The sequence below is a fragment of the Carassius gibelio genome, chromosome A3, assembly GCF_023724105.1.
Source record: "Carassius gibelio isolate Cgi1373 ecotype wild population from Czech Republic chromosome A3, carGib1.2-hapl.c, whole genome shotgun sequence".
Classification (NCBI taxonomy): Eukaryota; Metazoa; Chordata; class Actinopteri; order Cypriniformes; family Cyprinidae; genus Carassius; species Carassius gibelio.
Window position 1 is genome coordinate 28,526,846 of NC_068373.1, and position 20,184 is coordinate 28,547,029.

General features: G+C 38.7%; 2 protein-coding genes across 2 annotated transcripts; one reads left to right on the forward strand and one right to left on the reverse strand.

Moving 5' to 3' along the window:
- The first annotated feature begins 513 nt into the window (after positions 1–513).
- LOC127955718 (uncharacterized) lies at positions 514–16,459 on the forward strand. The gene is made up of 18 exons (XM_052553481.1): positions 514–541; positions 646–777; positions 6,487–6,831; positions 6,919–7,275; positions 7,417–7,518; positions 10,995–11,105; positions 11,286–11,378; positions 11,608–11,658; positions 11,781–11,894; positions 12,023–12,172; positions 12,289–12,369; positions 12,464–12,562; positions 12,705–12,851; positions 13,116–13,217; positions 13,555–13,653; positions 14,168–14,202; positions 14,308–14,367; positions 14,487–16,459. The coding sequence occupies exons 1-18, from the start codon at positions 517–519 to the stop codon at positions 14,637–14,639; spliced, it is 2,256 nt and encodes a 751-aa protein (XP_052409441.1). The 5' UTR covers positions 514–516; the 3' UTR covers positions 14,640–16,459.
- A 1,846-nt stretch (positions 16,460–18,305) lies between these two features.
- On the reverse strand, positions 18,306–20,124 carry tmem220 (transmembrane protein 220). Its single transcript, XM_052553694.1, has 6 exons — positions 19,921–20,124; positions 19,757–19,786; positions 19,612–19,672; positions 18,869–18,992; positions 18,715–18,774; positions 18,306–18,615 (listed from the first exon to the last, which is right to left on the reverse strand). Exons 1-6 carry the CDS (start codon positions 20,002–20,004, stop codon positions 18,483–18,485), a joined length of 492 nt encoding a protein of 163 aa, XP_052409654.1. The 5' UTR covers positions 20,005–20,124; the 3' UTR covers positions 18,306–18,482.
- Positions 20,125–20,184: the final 60 nt, after the last annotated feature.

The following is a 20,184-nucleotide window of genomic DNA, read 5'->3' on the forward strand; positions in this document are numbered from 1 at the left end:
TACAATTTATTAATTTTTTTTATGTCATGTGCGGGGCTCCGTACTGAAGCACTTTTCACAATTAATAAAATTCCAAAGAAACATGCTGAAATTATAAAGAACTGTAATAATGCGTCGACAGAGGCTGGAACAACCTGGAAGTCATGCTGTAGACTACTTAAAAATAATCTGTTGATCAAATTTAGAGTGCATTGTATTGATTTCACTAAATTACTATTTAAATTACTAATAAAAAAAACAACAATAATTACTTATTTTTATTTATTATTATTTTTGGTGGTGGTGGTGGGGTTGGGGGTCGACTGGTTAATAGTAAACCACTTTTTTTTCTGTAGGACTACACCACTGGTGTGTACATGTACATATGTTTGTGTGTGTGTGTGTGTGTGTGTATGGTAGAAGCTCATGTTAATGTCTTGATCTATTAATAATAGTGAGCAGTTTCGGGCAACTCCCATTACAGTTGCATTATAATTGTCATAGTGATTGTGACGAGTATGGGCGGAGCCGAGAGCCATGGGAACGGAGCCAGGCCAGTGGAGTAAGTGATAATGCCCCACTCGTCACAGTGATGTTTTACTATTTATTTAGAACAGGTTCATCAGGATTAAACGCAGATTCACAAATCTCTTTCTAAAAAAACAGCTTGTCTTCATGTGTCTGATCGCACACTCGACCGACAACCTGACGATCCAGAGAGATTACATACACAGTTTCAGATCAACATGGACCTGCTTATATTTATTTTTCTGGCTGTTTTTCCTGTTATTTCTGATGGTATGTACATTGTTCTTCTCTCTTTAGGCTGATTCTGAAAAAAAAGCACAAAAACAATTATGTACAATTTAAAGCTTCAAGTTTCAAGCACACTTTCCTTCTACAGCAGTGTGTAAAATCAGTAAGGTAAAGATGGCCAGCCTTGTATCTCTCCTGTTTTACTCAATACCGGTTCATGTTTCTGCTTGATGTATCCAGTTTTCAGCAGATTTGTTGTTTGTTAATCTTCCCAAATTTAATATAGCTCCTGATTTAAAAATCACTAATTTTTATTTCAATGCATCTCTCTCCAACTTACTCTAACAATGTTTTATGTATATGGACAAATGCACCTTTTGGAGATGTAGGCTCAAATGTGGAAATAAATTTTGCAGTTCCTCAAACAAAAGGGAACCCTACAGTGAACACCACTGTGTGAAAAGAGGAATTTCCGGGAGAAATCTGATATGGGAAGTTTCAGTGAAACTTGAGGTGTACGATCCGTGTACAACTCTAATCCGTCTACACTCTAATACTACAGATACAAGATGAAAAACATGTCATGGTCCTGATGGTGCCATTAGAGTTGTAGAGTGTGTGTGTGTGTGTGTGATTGACAGAGCAGTAATCACTGTCCTGACTTTACAGTCTCCATTGCAAGTTTATTAATTATTGTGTTTGTCTTTTGGTTAGTATACTTTTTTTTTTACCCCAATTATTCTCTAATCAGCTTATTGATTTACTTGAAGTGTATTTTTGCAAAATATTACAAATATTTTTCTCAATTTGAATGATGTTGCAGTCCTGCTGAGGTTAATAATATATGCAGTCCTGTTTGCTGTCTTGCATTTGCTGAAAAATTTAACATTTGTTTTGTTGATGCCTTGCTCTGTTTGTGGCTTTGTTGACCGTTTTTATTAGTGCATATGACACATTTTTGTATAGAAGGCACGTAGCATTTAAAACACATTACTTGTACAGTAATTTATAGACTAACTGAGACTCTAGTGTCCATTTACAGAAATGTAACTGCTTTTACCCTTGATTTTATAAAGACTTTACTTCTCATGCACAGAGATGTAGACTATGTGGATTTACCGGCTAGTGAGTAAACATTTCCGTCCATGTCTGGGAGTTTATTGCGTTAGTGAGCGGACTTTCTGGCAGTGTCCAGAAGTCAGAAACTCAAGAGCACATAGACAGAAACTGACGGAAATGTTCGAGTTTGTGCGCTGACCTGAAGAGTCCGGAAGCGCACCTTTTCATGCAGTGCACAGCTGCTAAGATCAGCAATGCCCCTCTTTCCTTCACCCTGGAGATTTTCTTTGCACAGTGCTCCAGCAGAGTCAACAGCATTGTGAAGGACCCATACACTCATCCCTCCAACAATCTCTTCCAGCTCCTGCCATCAAGAAAATGGTACGAGAGCATCCAAACTCTATCTGCCAAACTGCTCAACAGCTTCTCTCCCACCCGTCTTCTCACTCACACTTCTTGCTGCTAATTACCCCAAGACTGTTCATTACAAAATTGTATACAGTCATACATCTCATGTGCAATTCTCATGTGCAATACTATGTGAATAGACTAATCATGGGTGGAGGAGTGGGCCTTACTTGTGTTAATTCATGTATACTTCCAAAGTTTTTCATGTAAATCAATCTCGTGAAGTATAATGTATGTACTGTACAGTTAGATTATAGTATAGGTAGATATAGGCATGCTAATTGATATACATTAAGTATGCATTTATATATATATATATATGTATATATATATATATATATATATATATATATATATATGATTAAATTGTTGGGCTTGCAACATCCAGAAAATGTAGCTTGATTAAATGTGAATGCTGAACATCTTTGTTGGGCTTACTGCACACCACTCTTTCTGTATTTGGTTATTTGTTCTCAATTAGAGTCACCGTCCAATGTTGCTTCCTCCTCTGTAGTATCTTACTCCATTATGATGTGAACTGAGTTTAGAAAGTAAATTCTCTACATGTTTTCTGATTTTCAAAACTTTTGTTTCACTATCTGTTATGGATGAGGTATTCCAAAACTGGTTAAGTAGGGGCATAATAACCATTAATGATCTGTCACTGATGAGCTTTCATCCCACAATAATCTTTCCAAGAGATCTGACCTACCTAATTACCACTTTCAAGTCAGGCATTTTGTTCAAAAACTATTCCCTCATTTCCCAAATCGTCCCCCTGAATCCCCATTGGAAGTTTTTTTTTATATATTTAAAACTTGAACCATGCTCAAAACCTTGTATCCTGATTCATAATATTAATCCAGGTTCTCCAAGTAAATTAAAGGTTCTCTGAAGGGAGACTTGGTGTTTTAGTTGTCTGATCTAGTTTAATAAATCATCAATATGTGCAAAGTTTGGCCTGATAGAATGTAAGATTCTACATAGGCTTACTATGCTAATGCTTAAACATTCCGGCAAATACAGGGGTAAAGTGTTCCTGTAATTGCTCCCTGGTCGCTAGATTTGGCACTTTCACACTGCCAGTGATGACCCGGTATATGTGCGTGCTTTCATACACAACCCCTGAAGATCCCGTAACGACACGTGACATCAGCGCGTGACGTGTAATGTACGAGTCCAGGGCCGCGGGAAGTAATTTTGAACAGGGGGTGCTGTGAATTTTTTTTTTTTTTTTTTTTTTTTTTTTTTTTACAAAAAACCTATGAGCCTATAGGCCTATTTAAAATACATTTTAAAAATATATACATTGAGATTTACTACTTTATTGTCATATACACTTCAGTGCACAGCCAGCCAGGGTCTGAAACACACAGACATCAGTTCTCAGATATGCACAATGCGCTATTAATCTGAAGCAGAAGCAGAATCAGAAATAATAGTTTAAATAATAGTTTAATAATCGAAAAAAACGAAATAATTACTTTCATTACAATTTCAGATAGCCTATACATACATGCAACTCATTTAGATACAACAAATAATATTACAACAAAATATAATATTAATCAAACTTCAAAATAACGCTAAAACAATGCAATCGATTTGGTCAGCTGGCTTGAGTCACTGCACGTTTATGTCACACGCAACTCTATTAACTCCAAAATCTTTTTACGCACACCACAAGGAAATAATCTCTGACTATTTAAGCAATTTGTTTATTGAACAGTTCTCCACATCCATTACGCAAAGAACACACGCACAGTATAAAGCTTTCTGTCTCCATCTCCAACCTTTTTACACAAACCACAAGGAATCTCCGACTATTTAATATGGCTGGGTAAAAAATAGATTTTTCGATTAATCGTTTTTTAAAATGTGGTCGATTCAAAATCGATTCTCAAAGGCCATGAATCGATTTTTTTTCCGTATTTATTTCCGCATACATTGAATGTAAGCTTAGCGTAAATTCAATTACAAATCTCCTCCACTAGATGTCACCCTCTTATGTGCCTTGTGCGATGTTACCAACGAACCTATCATTCATTCATTCAGTTTAAAGCAGTGGTTCCATTTTCTGCAATGTGCGTCAGGTCATGCTCCCGTTCGCGTCTTACAGACTGCATCTTAAAGCCTCTTATACTTTCTGCGTCCTCGAGTCCGCTATGGACCGCTATGCAGGCTTGATGTAAACATCGCCATCGGAGAGTGTGTACCGAGTCTGAGCAGACAACCGCGCGGACAGGTGCGCGTGGTCAGTTGTCTTCAAAAGCACAATTGCACATGTTCAGGCAGTGTGAAGAATCCCATTGCCAATCGAACTAATCGTGCCGGGCTCGGGCTCGGGCTTGTGCGGTAAATGAGCGGTCATGTAATGTTTCGATTAGCGCGAGAAATATGCGAAAATGTATGCTGAGTAGCTGAAACGGAGGCTTGCTTCTGACGATTACGTTTTGGTAGCACCAGCAACTAAAGCAAAGTCTGAGGTTTGGAAAAGTTTTGACCTTGTTTATAATGAGAATAATGAGTGAATAATGACGCACCATCAGTGAGCGCAGGAGCGCGCTGAAGACATCTACAGTGGATTCAGTGATTTTCCTCCACATAAACACTTAAGCCTTACCTAATCTTGATGAGTAAATTCTTTTCAAATAATAACTAAATATTACTTGAGTCTTAAATGCATAATGTAGACAGAGTAGGCTATATAAGCTAATGTTGGCATTATTATTTTATTATGTCAGCTGCTATGGCGAAGCAAATCCGGCAGAGCCTTTATCTTAATTCATTTCGTTATTGCCAAATACCCATCTTAATTTACAATTTATCTTAATTAAATTTTTTAAGAAAGACTTGTTTTTATTGGTGCGTTGGCCTATTTATATGCTAAATGAGCCTATACCTTAGGGCTATTTATAGAGTGCTGAGATGTTACGATGTTACAGAGGACTTATTTTATTTCTTTGTTCAAACTTCAAAGTGGCCTATTACGTTAGTCATGTATAAATTATGTTAAATTATGTATAAATGACTCATTCCTGACAAAAGAGCTGTGTGCTGCTTACATTTGAATACTGTCGGGTTGTAAATGGGTTCGGGCTCTTAAAAAGCTGTCAATCAAAATGTACGTGTCGGCTCGGGACGTGTCGGGCTTATATTTTAAGGCCCGATTACATCTCTAATAGAAAATCGAATCGAAATCGAATCGAGGATCGAAATAGAATCGATTTGAGAGCTTGTGAATCGAAATCGAATCGATCTGGAACATCTGAATCGATACCCAGCCCTACTATTTAAACGTTATTTAACAGTTCTCCACAACCATTACACAAAGAACACACGAACGAAATAATACTCTCCATCTCCATCCCCACCACCTTAAAAAAATACTATAGTGTACTACTTACAATTGCTTGGCTAGTCAAAGCTGATCCCACACTTGTTGCCAAAAAAAATAAATGTTACAAGCGCGTTACAAATATTTTAATAGGCCTACATTTTTTTTTATCTCCCTCTCGTCACTAGGGGGTGCTGCAGCACCCCCAGCACCCCCACTTCCCGCGGCCATGTACGAGTCGACAACGCTTGGCACGTTACACTTTAACTGAAGCAAGCAAACGATCTCTGCGTCAGCGCGGAAAGTGAGGAACTAACTGATCTCTGCTTCATTACAGTTTGCACATATGTTTTCGTCGCGAATGTTGATCTTCCTTCAAAACAGCCGGTAAAAGAGTCGCGCGATAACGCGCGTCATCACTTCGATACCGAATTAGATCTGGCTTTTGTTCACACAGCGCTCGTTCCGGATCGATTACCGCAATGTTACTATGTGCCCGACCCGGGTTCGATTCGGTAATCAATTCCGGGACGTGGTTGCTTTCACACAGAAGGCGAGCAGGCAATGTTACGGGAATATTGCGGGTCCGACGTGCAGTGTGAAACACATGTAATCAGTGCAAACATGCACCAGTGGAACTTATTCGTATTTTTTTGAAAGTTTCTAAATCATTGAATGACTAAAATCTGAATGGCATGCACCTTTGACCGATTTTGACCAAAATTCACGTTTGGTGATTTTTGGCAGTGTTGGCACTGGTTTTTTAAGGACCTTTGACAATCTCTTGCATACCTTCTAGGATTATGCTGGTTAACTCACTAGACAATTAAGCTGAGCACCACCTTTCCTTGTGTTTTTTTTTTGTCCTAAAAAAATCAAATAAAAGAAATTTGAGATAATCTCTCTCTTTCTCTCTCTCTTTCTCTCTCTCTTCTCTGTTGTTTCAGGATTGATTGTTCACAGTCGCTCTGGACCTCTGTTTGCTTCTCTGGGATCTTCAGTGGTTTTGCCCTGTTATGTTAATGAACTCTTGCTAATGAAGGATCTGAGGGTGGAATGGAGAAGAACAGACTCAGAGACTCTGGTTCATCTGTATCAAGATGGCGAGAGTCGACCAGAGGAACAGCACAAAGATTATCATGATAGAGCTCATTTCTTTACTGATCAGATTCAACATGGAAACTTCTCTCTCCGTCTGGACAATCTGAGAGCTGAAGATGAGGGACGATACACATGTAGAGTTTACAGTCAGCAGGATTCTGGAGAGACTGTGGTTCAGGTAAAAGATGTTGGTGAGTGTGGATCACATAAATTGTGGATCACAACCTTTTTAATCCGGGTCATACATTTCCTATTGTTATATTTTACTTGTCTTTCAGAGCGTTTGCTAGTATCAGGCTCAGAAAAATCCATATCTGTGTCTGTGGGTGAGGATGTCACTCTGAACTGCTCTGTAGACTCTCACATCAAACCTGAACACATTGAAGAGGTTTTATGGAGGAAAACAGATGGAGATGAAGATATTCTGGTTCTGCTCTTCCAAAACAACAAGACTTTACAAGATTCATCAGATGAACAATACAGAGACAGAGCTGAGTTCTTCACTGCTGAAATCCCCAAAGGAAACTTCTCTCTCAGACTGAAGAGTGTCAGAACTGAGGATAAAGGAGTTTACATGTGTCAAGTGTTTGCTGGAGGACTTTCAGCCAATGCAACTGTAGTACTGGAGCAACTGGGTGAGTTAATGGATATAAATAAACATAAGCTTAGAAGAAAAGGGCTGTGTTCTCTTAAAAAGGCATAGCAGTCTATGAATCCAAAAAAATCCTGCTTCTGAGTTTGGATCTGTACAATATAATTTCTGCATTTTCTTTAAGGTTTCTCAATTTTACACACAATGGCGTTGATTCTTTGTATTACTGCATCTGGATCTACACTTCTGCTCTGTTTTATAATCCACTGCAAATCACCAAATAAGGGTATGTTTAAATAGTAATTGAACTTCTTCACTGTAATAAATATTTGTAGGATACATTGAAAGTATGATTAAAGCGTTTTTTTTAAGTTGTAGAAGTAGGCATAGGAAGTAGGATGGCTTTGATGTCACCCGTCAGATATAGAAAGCGCCTGGAGATCTCCTACCCTACTCGGAGAAGTAATGGCCAACAAAAAAGCCATCTTAAGGGAAAGGTTCTTGGCCTCAGCCAACTCCAGCGGCTCGAAGGGGGCCTCAACCAACCCTCCGAGAACCACTGCCAGGTCCCAAGTGGGAACCCAGGTACGAGCCTCCAAGCCCCACAGAGGAAACATACGACCAACGGCTGTCTCCCCAGAGGCCCATCACTCAGAGGAGCATGGAAAGCCAAAATGGCAGCTAAATACACCTTGAGATGGGGAACCCTCTCTAGAACTCCCGGGAGCAGATTGATCGGGGGAAAGGCATACAGACACAGCCTCAGCCACGTCTGTACCATGGCATCCAACCCCAGTGGGGCTGGATGTGTGAGGGAGAACCACAGTGGACAGTGAGTCGTCTCTCGAGACGTGAATAGATCAACTTCCACTGGGCCGAACCTCTGACATATTGGCTCCACCACCTCGGGATAGAGTCTCCATTCCCCGGGTCTCAGCCCTTGCCTCGACAGGATGTCTGCTCCCTGATTCTGATTCCCTGGGATGTATGTTGCTCTGGGAGACAACAATTTCCCCTGGGACCACAAGATGATCTGATGTGCCAGCCTGCATAGAGGGAGAGACCTCAGACACCCTTGATGGTTTATATAGGCCACCACCGACATATTGTCCATCCTCACAAGGATGTGATGACCCTTGAGATCTGGCAGGTAGCTCCTCTGCGCTCGGAACACCGCCAACATTTCCAGGCATTTTATATGCCAGAAGGAATGATGGTCCTGCCATAGACCTCTCGTATGATATTGGATGCTGCTGCCATGAGACCTAACACTCTCTGGAAATGTTTTACTGTGATGGCCTGGCCTAGCTTTATCCTGGTCACCATGGCCAGGATGGATTCAATCCGTGCAGGAGACAATTGTGCCCGCATCGTGACCGAATCCCACACCACTCCCAGGAACGTGGTTCTCTGGGCTGGTGCCAACACGCTCTTTTTTGTGTTGAGTCTCAATCCCAGGCTCTGGATGTGGGCAAGGACAACATCTCAATGCCGAACTGCCAGCTCTTGTGACTAAGCTAGAATCAGCCAGTCGCCGATATAATTGAGAACCCTGATACCCTGAAGCCTCAGTGGTGCTAGAGCTGCATCCATACATTTTGTAAATGTGCGAGGGGAGAGAGCTAGGCCAAACGGAAGAACCCGATATTGGTACGCCTCGCCCCCGAAGGCGAACCTCAGGAACTTCCTGTGAGATGGAAGGATGGAAATGTGGAAGTATGCGTCCTTCAGATCTATCATGACAAACCAATCCTCGGATTGAATTTGGTTCACGATGATGGGAATAGTGAGCATCTTGAACCTGAATCTCCACAGAGACTGATTCAAGTGCCTGGGATCTATTATTGGACTCAACCCCCCATCCTTCTTGGGAACTAAGAAGTAGTGTCTGTGGAACCCTGACTCCCTGTCTGGAGGAGGAATACATTCTATAGCCTCCTTTACCAGCAGAGTGTTTACTTCTCGCTCCAACACCCGACTCTGCTCTGGGTTGACTACAGTCCAGACCACCCCATTGAACTTTGTTGGGCGGGAACCGAACTGTAATGTGTACCCCTTTTGAATGGTGCGCAGAGCCCAAGAAGAAATATTCGTGAGATTTTTCCATGCATCGGAATACTCTACTAAAGAGACCAGCCTCTCGAGCTGGTTGGGGCAGGCCTCTTAGGCTTTGAGCGGCGAGGGAGGTATTGTCTGGAGGATGCAGATTTATTCTGCGCCACCTGAAACCTGTCGATGACGACATTATACTTACCTAGTCGCCGAATAGGCCAGAAGGCGAACCTTCCCCAACTCCGCCATGACTCCCGGAGTTGGACCCTCACCCTCATCAATATCATTAAGAAGGTCGGCCTGGTATGCTTGCAGTACTACCAGTATATGCAGACTAGCACCCGACCCGCAGCCATATAAACCCTGCCCACTAACGTAGATGCATCAGCACGGCTTAGTGGGCAGCACTGGGGTTTTAATGGATGATGCAGTCTCGGGGCCTAAATAGGTGCTTTGTAAGTGGCTGTTCCGCCCGAGGCAGCATCCCATAACCGTTCTCTCGCCCCCCAAAGATATTATTATTATAGTTAGCACAGGGGGTTTGAACACGCGAGATAAGTGTGGTTTGTTCCACAATTTACACAACTCGTGTAAATCGTGAAAGAACGGTAAACCCCGATGACGAGGTTGCTCTCTGTGCAGCAGGAATCGCTCGTCTAACTTGCTTCTAATAAGCGTTTCCTGCCTCTCATGTGGCCAACTGATATTAAGACGGGCCACTGCACGAGAGACAACCTCCACCAGCTCCTCATATGCGGGGACTAGGGGTGGCGAGTCATCCCCAAAATCCCTGCCTTCAATGCTGAGCACATCTAGTTCCTCGGAAGCAGACAGCTCAAACACCGGGCTCTCCACTCGTGCGGAAGAAGCCGCGGGATGGGCTTCCGCGCGAGGCGAGAGAGCATCGGAACTGACAGATGAATCGCGAGAACATGCCTCGGCAGTCTCAGGATCCTCCGCCAGAACCATCTGAGAGCCCCATGAAGAAGTCACCACAGGGCTCGCGAGCCTGGTCATCCTCTCTGAAAAAGGCCATGCGGGAGCACAGCACACGAATTGGCAATCTCCCACAATCCTTGAAGCTGTGTGAAAAGTCTACTGTCCATGTCCAGAAAGGTAAGAAATACATCATCAAAGCATTCCATGTAACGTCAGAGGGTCAGTTAGAATTTTTTGAAACATCAAAAATAAATTTTGGTCCAAAAATTGCAAAAACTACGACTTTATTCATCATTGTCTTCTCTTCCGTGTCTGTTGTGAGAGAGTTCAAAACAAAGCAGCTTGTCATATCCGGTTTGCGAACGAATCACTCGATGTAACCAGATCTTTTTGAACCAGTTCACCAAATCGAACTGAATCGTTTGAAACGGTTTGCGTATCCAATATGCATTAATCCACAAATGACTTAAGCTGTTAACTTTTTTAATGTGGCTGACACTCCCTCTGAGTTCAAACAAACTAATATCCCGGAGTAATGCATGTACTCAAACAGTGCACTGACTGAACTGCTGTGAAGAGAGAACTGATGATAATATATGGTGGTTATTGCTCGCTTAAATCTGTTTAAAAAGTCTATTTTGATAATAAAAACGTTATTTTTTATATATATGCATCATACCAAGATAATTGATAGCTATTGCTAATCAATTAACTAAATTTAAAGTTATAAACTATTTCAAACAAGTAATCAATGTACATATTTTTTTCTAGCTCTCAGCGACTCCGCTGTGAAGAAACGTATCAGGACCCTTGGCTATCTTCATGTGTTTCTTCCAAATATTATGATGTCTGTGGCCTTTGTATTCTGGGGTGTTACTGAAGGTGAGTCTTTCAGATCTATTAATCACACTGTTCCAAAAACAACATTATTCTGATGTCTCAGTTGAATTAGTTCTGTTCACAAGTGTGTTTCAGTGCAGTGTGTCATGACTACTGTCTTGACTATCAGTATTTTAAATGTATTAGCCAATCATTTTCATGAAGGATCTGAATGTGTTACAGGTTTTCTGTACGAGACGGTCTCTTGCTGTGCTCTTTATATACTGAGGCCTCTTATGTTGCTTTATGTTGCACCATATTTAGAGAAGATGTCAGGTTTGGATTTTTCCGTAACATGTATTCATAACATTAAATTTGTTTGCATGCATACTAAAAGTTTTTATTATTGATATGTCTATTCTCTAAAATCTAACATGATATACACTACTGTTCAAACTTTGTTTTTATTTATTGAAAGATTCTTTAATTGTTTGATAAACATAAAGCGGGACCCCACTCCCGATATTCAACCAGTGTATTCATGTAAACCTGTTTCTTTTTACAGGTGAAGCTCTTTTCACCGAAATCGTCATTTTTATAGTAGTTTATGTTTCAGGTTGGTAAATACAAATATTTAACCAATTATCATGTTTAATATACCAGTGATCATGTTTAATCTCCTAACAAAGTGTGTCATTCATTTAGGCTTGATTTATTTATTTATTTTTTCTGTTTTAGTTCTCACGCGTCGTGCTTGGGAATCAGTTGTAAATTATGCCAAGTCTGACAAAATCGTGGTGTTGGCTGTGTATGGCGTCATGATTCTGTTTATTGTCATCGGCATCATTTACTGTAAGTTTCTATTTCATACAAAGTTCTTTGAAACTCTGTGTGAAATTAATTTTCATGCCATAAGTAACTAAATAACTTCTAACAAAGAATAGTAGAAAACTTGGATTATTATTATAATTATTTTCTAGTTTTGTCTAAAAAGAAGAAGATGTCATGCCATGGAACGATATGTAATTGGATATGGGATCAATTAGCAATTGCATCTGGATTCATCTTTTTAATTCTTCCTTCATTGCAATTTGCTGTTGTGTACTTTGCTTTTGGAGCTGCCAGAGGAGGTCAGTGACCCATCAGTTTAATAGAGAACAATCAATTTATTGACAATTAACCTAGACAAACAGTTACAAAACAGGTGTTATCTGTCAGTAAATCTTACATAAATCTTATTTTTTAGGGTATTATGTGTCCATAGCTGTCCCAGTTTTCTATTTTCTCTCATTTTCCTGTTTGTTTAAACTACGGGGAGGGAAAAGCTGTAAGTATGTGATGTATTCTTTTGTCTGTAGATTATTTTCACGTTCATTCAGTATTTAGTCAGCTCATTTATAATGATTAAACATCTTTTTCAGGTTTAGAATTACTCAATAAAACAGCATGGATAATCTACATGTTTATCATGAATACAGTAATGATTCTTTACTACATCACAATACTGACAAATAAAAGAGGTATAATTATATTTCTAATAAAGAAAATTGTTAAAACTCCTTTATCTTGTTTTATTGAGCTAAAGCTCCATATATGTTTTATTAAATTACCTTTATTCAATCTTTATGTAATAAAAACAGACTTTTTTTGTTTTTTGTACAGATGGTGCAGGATGGATCTGCATGGCTATATTTCAGCAAGCCCTGTGGATGATCGCAATTATTATATTTATTGCCAGTTGGAAAACAGGAAATAGGGGGAAAACAACATCCTTGAATTCCACATGTGAATACATGCGTTTAGACTTAGGTAATTTTCACACACGCATGCCCCACTATTTTCATGTGATCATTCTATAATTTACAAAAACACAAATGAAATTGAATTAATATAGCATAACCTATTTATTCCATCTAGTATTTATTTTAGATAAAACTTCCACTTCAGTTAAACGACTGTACCCGTTATAAAAACTAATTAATATATAAATGTATCCATTAAGCTTAAAATATCTTTTATAAACAACTGTTTTACACTATTTTTATACTGTACGTAATATTTCATGTATTACAGATCTAGCCATCCCCTTTAAAAAGATGCTGTATGTGTTTGGATCAGTTGGCGTTGTTCTACTGAACTCTGGTTCACTGATGACTGAACTGATACTGAAAACAGGTAAAGAACAAAAACACTTGAACATCATGGCAACCTTTTCTAAATGTTTATAAAAGATTCATTTCTACCAGATAAACCTTTTTTTTTCCTTTCTTTTTTTTCTGTTCTAAATATTCTAAACATTTCAAAATCTTGCACGTGTGTTTATTTTCTGGTTTATATGGCAATAGATGGACCTTTCTGACATCTTTCTCTATCCCTATATTGTTCAGATTTCAGAGATAGCTCAGATAGGTTACTGATTATTATGTTATGCATTGACAGCACAAAACTTTCAAATGAACTTGTGTTGCTGTTGTTGTTTACTGTGTGATTGTGTAATGGCGCTCATCCTCAGTAAATGGCGAGCGTGCAGTGGGAGATCTGAGAGTCATCGTCTATTCCTCTGAGAGCCTCTTTGCCTTTTCTCTGCTCATTTTACTCATGTTTGGAACCTGTAAGTACAACTGAAGCGGTTTCTTTGGTTTCATTACAAAGTCTAATTTGTTTAATGAAATAACATCAATATGTTTACAAGAAAACATGTTAAACTCTTATTGGAATTACCATGGAACTGATGATCTATAATTCTTGACCAAGCAGTTTATAGAAGGAATGTCAAGAGTCTATATTCTGATGAGGATTCAGTTATCTCTCACATTGTGATGCATGTTGGTGTTTGATTAACAGTGTGTTTTTCAGAATTTAAACACTCTCAGTCATTGATTTAATTCACTGAGAGATGCTCCGTTTACATGAAGGATGAACAGCAATAACAAACTAAACTGACTATTACAAATCATGCAGTTTATTCAGTATATTTATTTAACAATTTCAACTTGATAATCAGCAGGAATGGATGACCAAATGAGAATGACGAGTGATAAGTGAAAACTGAATGTCAAATCCATTTGTAGTCTTCGCTTGAGACTTTACTTTAAAATATCCTCCTCTCACTGCTCTTAACACAGGGATTTCAGACATGAAGTGTCTACAGTGTTTTCAGGTTAGTATCACTGCAATGAAATGTACTTTATATTTAATATGCATAGCTTGTTTCCTAATCTAGCTTTCAATGAGCCTCCCATTGTATATTACGAATCTTATTCAGGAAGCAGCAAGGCCTTCTGACCTTCCAGTCACCAGATCAGACCAGAACTGGGATTCGCAGGTGAATATCTTTAATAAGATCACAATGATATAAGGTGTATTCTTGTCCTGCAATTAAAAGCTGCTTTTTTAATGTAGATATAGTTTAATTTATTTTTATATCTCTTAACCTGAACTCAGAATTCAGCAAGATCTGAAGAAACCCCAACCGATGGATTAAACCAGCATCAGACAACCACAGAATCACATGAAATAATCCCTCTACTGAATAAAGATGAGGAGGCTAATAGGAGTGACATGATAGAAACTGTTTCAGAGGGATCTCACACATGAACGTAAATTATAGAAAAGATAAGATTCATATTCAACCGAACACATTTTTATTGATGGGTCGTCCAAAAACGGACAAAACTATAATGAAATAGCTGTTCCATACTAGAAATGAATGTTAATTTAAAACCAAAAGCCCAAGCACACGCTACCAGCCACCAAGTTAGTTTTGGGCCAGTTCAATCATGTGGCATGCAGAAATCTAATTAGATGTTATAAGTCAGTTTGTGTGGCTTTAAGAGAGCAAAAATACAAATAAACATGGATAAGAACAGACACAGAGACTCTGGTTCATCTGTATCAAGATGGTGAGAGTCGACCAGAGGAACAGCACAAAGATTATCATGATAGAGCTCATTTCTTTACTGATCAGATTCAACATGGAAACTCTATCTCTCTCCGTCTGGACAATCTGAGAGCTGAAGATGAGGGACGATACACATGTAGAGTTCACAGTCAGCAGGATTCTGTGTTTTTAGCAAAGGAAATGTTGGTTCCAAGACTATATGTCAACATTTAGGAAAAAGACCGGAACTTGTATATTTAGAGAGTAGATTAATTTCATTAAAACATCCTGTACCCATGCAAGTTTTTTTTCTTTTTCTCTCGAGACACAGTTGTTTCTTTGTCCTCTGTGGTGCTTTTGAAGGTGAGGTTGCAACAGGACTATGGCATGTTCACACAGGTGATCAGGAACCCTGGGCATCTTTCCTCTGGTGTTTTTCAGTCAGTAGTAAGATATATTTATATATATATTTTTTTTTTTGAAAGCCTGTTAAGAATGTATTTCTTTATTGTTTCAATGGCAATGTGGCCTGCTTGTCACATAACACTACGAATGACCACATAACACAACAGCTGTGAATAAGTGATATTCATTTTTCTTTTTTTTTTCTTTTTTATATTCACAAACCTGTTTATTATTTTAGGAAATGTATGATATTCTGATTCCCAAATATGTGCAAGTAAATGTATTTGGTTTTCAACGCCTTTATAATGACTATGCTTGTCCTATGAATAAACGCAGTGACAGCCGCATGTGAGTGGGATATTTATTAATAGAGCTTGTGTCAAACACGACACATCACACATTGAAACTGTGGTTGTGTGTTCCTAGTACATGTGCACAATGAGGGAGAGAATGTTCTTAAAGAGCCATTACAGCAATTTAACCTTTGTTACTCTGTAACACATCAACAAAGAATGGTACTGGCAATACGGAAATAAAAACATGTTGAGCAGGTATTCTGATACAGGAGGAAGTGTTGTTGGTTCCTCCTGTATGTATTCCCATTGCATTGGATAGTTTATGACCAAGGCTCCTTGTCCACCTCGTTTACTTTGCCAAGGAGGTCATATCTGCCAATGCCCACATAACAAATGGACTTGGCCCAAATGTGGCCTCAAGCTGGCACTGCTAGCCTCCTCTCGACAATGGCATGTACCCTTTCAGCCAGAGCAGGGCCATGTGTGGCAATGACGGCACGGCGTGGCTCCGGCAAACAACATGAGGGCCGATTGTTGATGGGAGGATTGTTGCCCAGATCAGTCCAGTGATATGTGGCCCTAATCAGGCTAAGATCTGGCAGCATATTATGTGACCCATGATAAACTAGATGAATACAATATCGCATGAAAATTATTAAATAATAACATACATTTTAATTAAGTGCATTATTGTTTTAATGTAATCTTTGAAATGGCAAGTCAAAACATTATAATTTCAAAATTAACAAATCAATCAACTGCATTAAACTGCACTTAATTATAATTTTATAAAATGTTATATTATTTTTAGTACAAATTATCTTTGAATCCTTACATGAAGAGAGATAGAGAGAGATCATTGAACCATTATCACATAATATTTATTTAATTTACCATGGGACACACACTGATCTATAATAGAGAGTGGGGGGACATCATTTTTATTATTATGCTGTCATGCACAAGCATTAAATAAAATTCTCATGAAAGTGTCTTATTTTTATTTAAATCTTCTGTATCCATGTTATGCTTGGTGTGAGGTACAGGTCCAAATTTAAAGAGTACATAACATACACAGTTTAACCTAATCTCATGTTAATCTTGAGTACCTATAGCGTAGTACTGCATCCTTCATATCTCCAAAAAAGTCTTTAGCTTAATAATATTTATAAAAGAAAAATACAGCTTTCTGATTCTTTCCAGAAAAAGCCGAGCTCCTGGAGGCGTGCATAGACATTAAAAGAAATGGACACAGCGACCCCATTGGAACTCAGTTGAGACAAGAGAAGCCAATTTTTAGCGTTTTTTAGCACTTCCGTCTCTGACGCGCAGTCATAACCACTCGGCTCTCTGTCGCATTACCGTACAGACAGGAGGAGAAGCTCGCAGGCAATTAACTTAATATGGCGTACTGGCGTTACATTTTAAAATACTATACAAAATAATTAATCAGAATACTTACTCCTGCTCACTCACACCAAAGAACTCCCCGCTCAAGCTCGCCGTCTCTGCAAGATTAACGATGGCAGTTTACACGCACAGCCACTAGAAGATTTACATCTGTCAGGCAGGTTGCTGACGTCATCAAGCTTCGTTTGAGTCTGCGCGTCAGAAACGGAAGTGCTAAAAAACGCTAAAAATGGGCTTCGAGCATAGACATATAAATATTTATATGTCTATGGCTTCGAATATAAGATCGCTAACACATGTGACCAACTGGCTTCAATGTCATCAGAACGCAAAGAATTATGGGTATGTTTGGCCAGTTAACATATGGTCTGGCATAGCAGGCTAGTGTTCTGGCATGAAAATAATGAAAAATTATCGTGAAATACAGAATATAATCCTACAAAATGCAGCGGGCTAAAGAAAACATTGTCGGACCATACCGCCTAAAACTAAATCCTAATGCAAAGATGAGATATGACGAGAAAATAAAGAGAATCAAAGGACTCGATCCTTACGAGCAGAGCGACTGGTCAAGGTAACACCCTCCAGCCCAAAAGAAGGGCATGTGAAAAGGCTGTGTTGTTGTGCTTTTACAGACAGCCTGAAGAGCTTGATGACATGTTTGCTTGCGATAATCAGAAATGTCCTATACAACATACACTACCGTGCATTTAGACTGCGTGGGACTCAGCAGCACCAGCCAGAGAAGAGTCATGTGTCTGTGACTTATCACCCACAACCTACCTCATACATTTTCTGTTTCTCATCAATTCTATGGACTCTTCTTAATAAATGTTCATGTATTCATCTAAATGTATTTATATGTTAAATATGTAAAGAAACTTAAATTAAGTTGGTTGTTACTACTATTTAAGTTATGTAATTGTGTTTGCAATAACGAGGAGGCAGAATTTCATTCAATCTTTGTGTATTTTATTTGCCCCTCTCTATGAATGTGCTTGGACACAGAACTCTGTGAACAGCCAGTCTCTTTTGTAATGAGCTTTTATGTCATGCCCTCCTTGTGCAAGGAGTCTGTGTATCTTTGCAAAGGTCCCTTTCATTAGGCACAACACCATTGTTTTTTTAAGTAGCTCTAAATGAATTGCTAATTGTAGAATCATATTTTTTTACATTCATGTAATGATGATTTGCTTTTAAGACTAGTTGTAATTAGCTGTAGACTACCTGATTCTAGCTGTAAACCAGAACTTAAACAGTCTGGAGAGTCTATTTTGCAATGTTAAAAGCTTATTTATTCAACACTTCTTTTCAGTCATTTTGTGCCAAAGTATAAGTCCATTTAAAGACACAACAGCTACAAACAGAAGCGATTTTCCAGGTTTAGTTCATCTGTATGTCCTGCTGATCCCGAGTTGAGATGTGGTTTCTCGAGTGTTGTTCTTCTCCTCAGAGAGCAGTCGTACAGTGTTCAGGCCAGTGTTTCCTCAGCTCTGTGTTCATGTAGTAATAGATCCATGTGATGAAGGGAAACACAGTGATGCCCACAGCAGTGCAGATCCTCACAGAGCCCACAGAACTCCTACAGGACCAAACACACACATGCATGATCCTAATGCAGCTGAGAAACATTCACAAACACTCACAATCAATAATTCAAATCAGAAACTAATGCATTTACCTTCCTGAATGTCGACACAACAGCAGCCAGAAGACCGTCAGCATGAGTCCAGAACATTCCCTAACAGCAACGATTATGCAATAAATGAAATAAATCGGTTTTATTCTCCTAATGTAACTGAATATTAGTCAGAACTCCTCGGAATGGTTGTTACCTTCCTTCCTCTTGCTGGAAAATGTCTGTAATTCCCTCTTTATAAAGTTTCCAGCCCAGAATGACTCCGAACGTAGAGGATACAAGCACATGCAGATCAGCTATTCTCCTCCAGAAGCGTGACTCTGGAAAGAGTATAACACACATGAATTTATAACTCTTAAAATCTACCATAATCTCCAAGAAGTGACATTTTGTGAGAAAAATACATGCAGACTAAACTCATGTCTTGTGTCTTCTGTATATATTTTTTTACATAAATTTGTTTGCACACATTTTTGTATTGACTTTTTGTATTTTTATTTATACTTTGTCTTTCAATTCAAACACTTTTAATACATTTATGCAAATTAACATTTATTTTTAAGATGTAATATTTTTTAAAAGTAGTTTTTCCTCTTTTTACCTTCTTTCTCTTCTGTTCACTCCTTTTTTTTCCCCTTTCCTGTTGTCTTTTTAATGCAAAACATTGTGCTTTATGTGGTAAATGAAGTAAATATAGCATATTATTGACTTTGTGATGTATGACATGCTTGTAAAAATATTTTACATAACACAGACAATAGCAAATCTATGTAAAACAAAAGTATTTAATATTCACATTTATTATTTATTATTCACAAAGTCACTTTCACTTTTATACGGTATTTCCATTATTTACGTGATATTTTTTAATATTTCTCCTCCACTAGATGGCAGCTTCGCGTCTCATTTTGATTTCTGATGAACTTTTCACTTTCTTACCTGTTATTTGTGGTTGACAGAAAAGCAGAAAACACAGTCCAGCTGGAACTGAATAACCGACCTGCAGAAACAAACACAGAATTAACCTATCTAAGGAGCATAAATGTGTTTAAAGCGGCAGAAATGTTTCTTATTTGAGTCTTACCATCCACAAAACAGCATCCGGATCATTTATCTGAAGATAATCAAACAAATCAGCGATTAAACTGTTAATTATCACTGATGACTTCATGTGTACATAAACGAGAGCTTCATCTGATGATCATCGCTCATTCAGTGTGTGCAAATAAAGCTGAAAGTGACATTTACCTGCACATAAGTTGCCAGCGAGAAAAACACTGACATGAATAAATTACAAACTCTCCAGATGATCTGAGAGCACGAGACACTCATCCTGTTCTTCGTCTGGACTCCTGTGCATTTATACAAAGACGTTTATCAAGATTTCTCTGAAACGAAACACTGGACTTTATAACTGTACGGTTTTCCGGATATGACATTGACGGCCCACGGGATAAAGCTAGGAATTGTGGGAAATGAAGTCCATGACACTGTGATTCATTCAGTCATGTA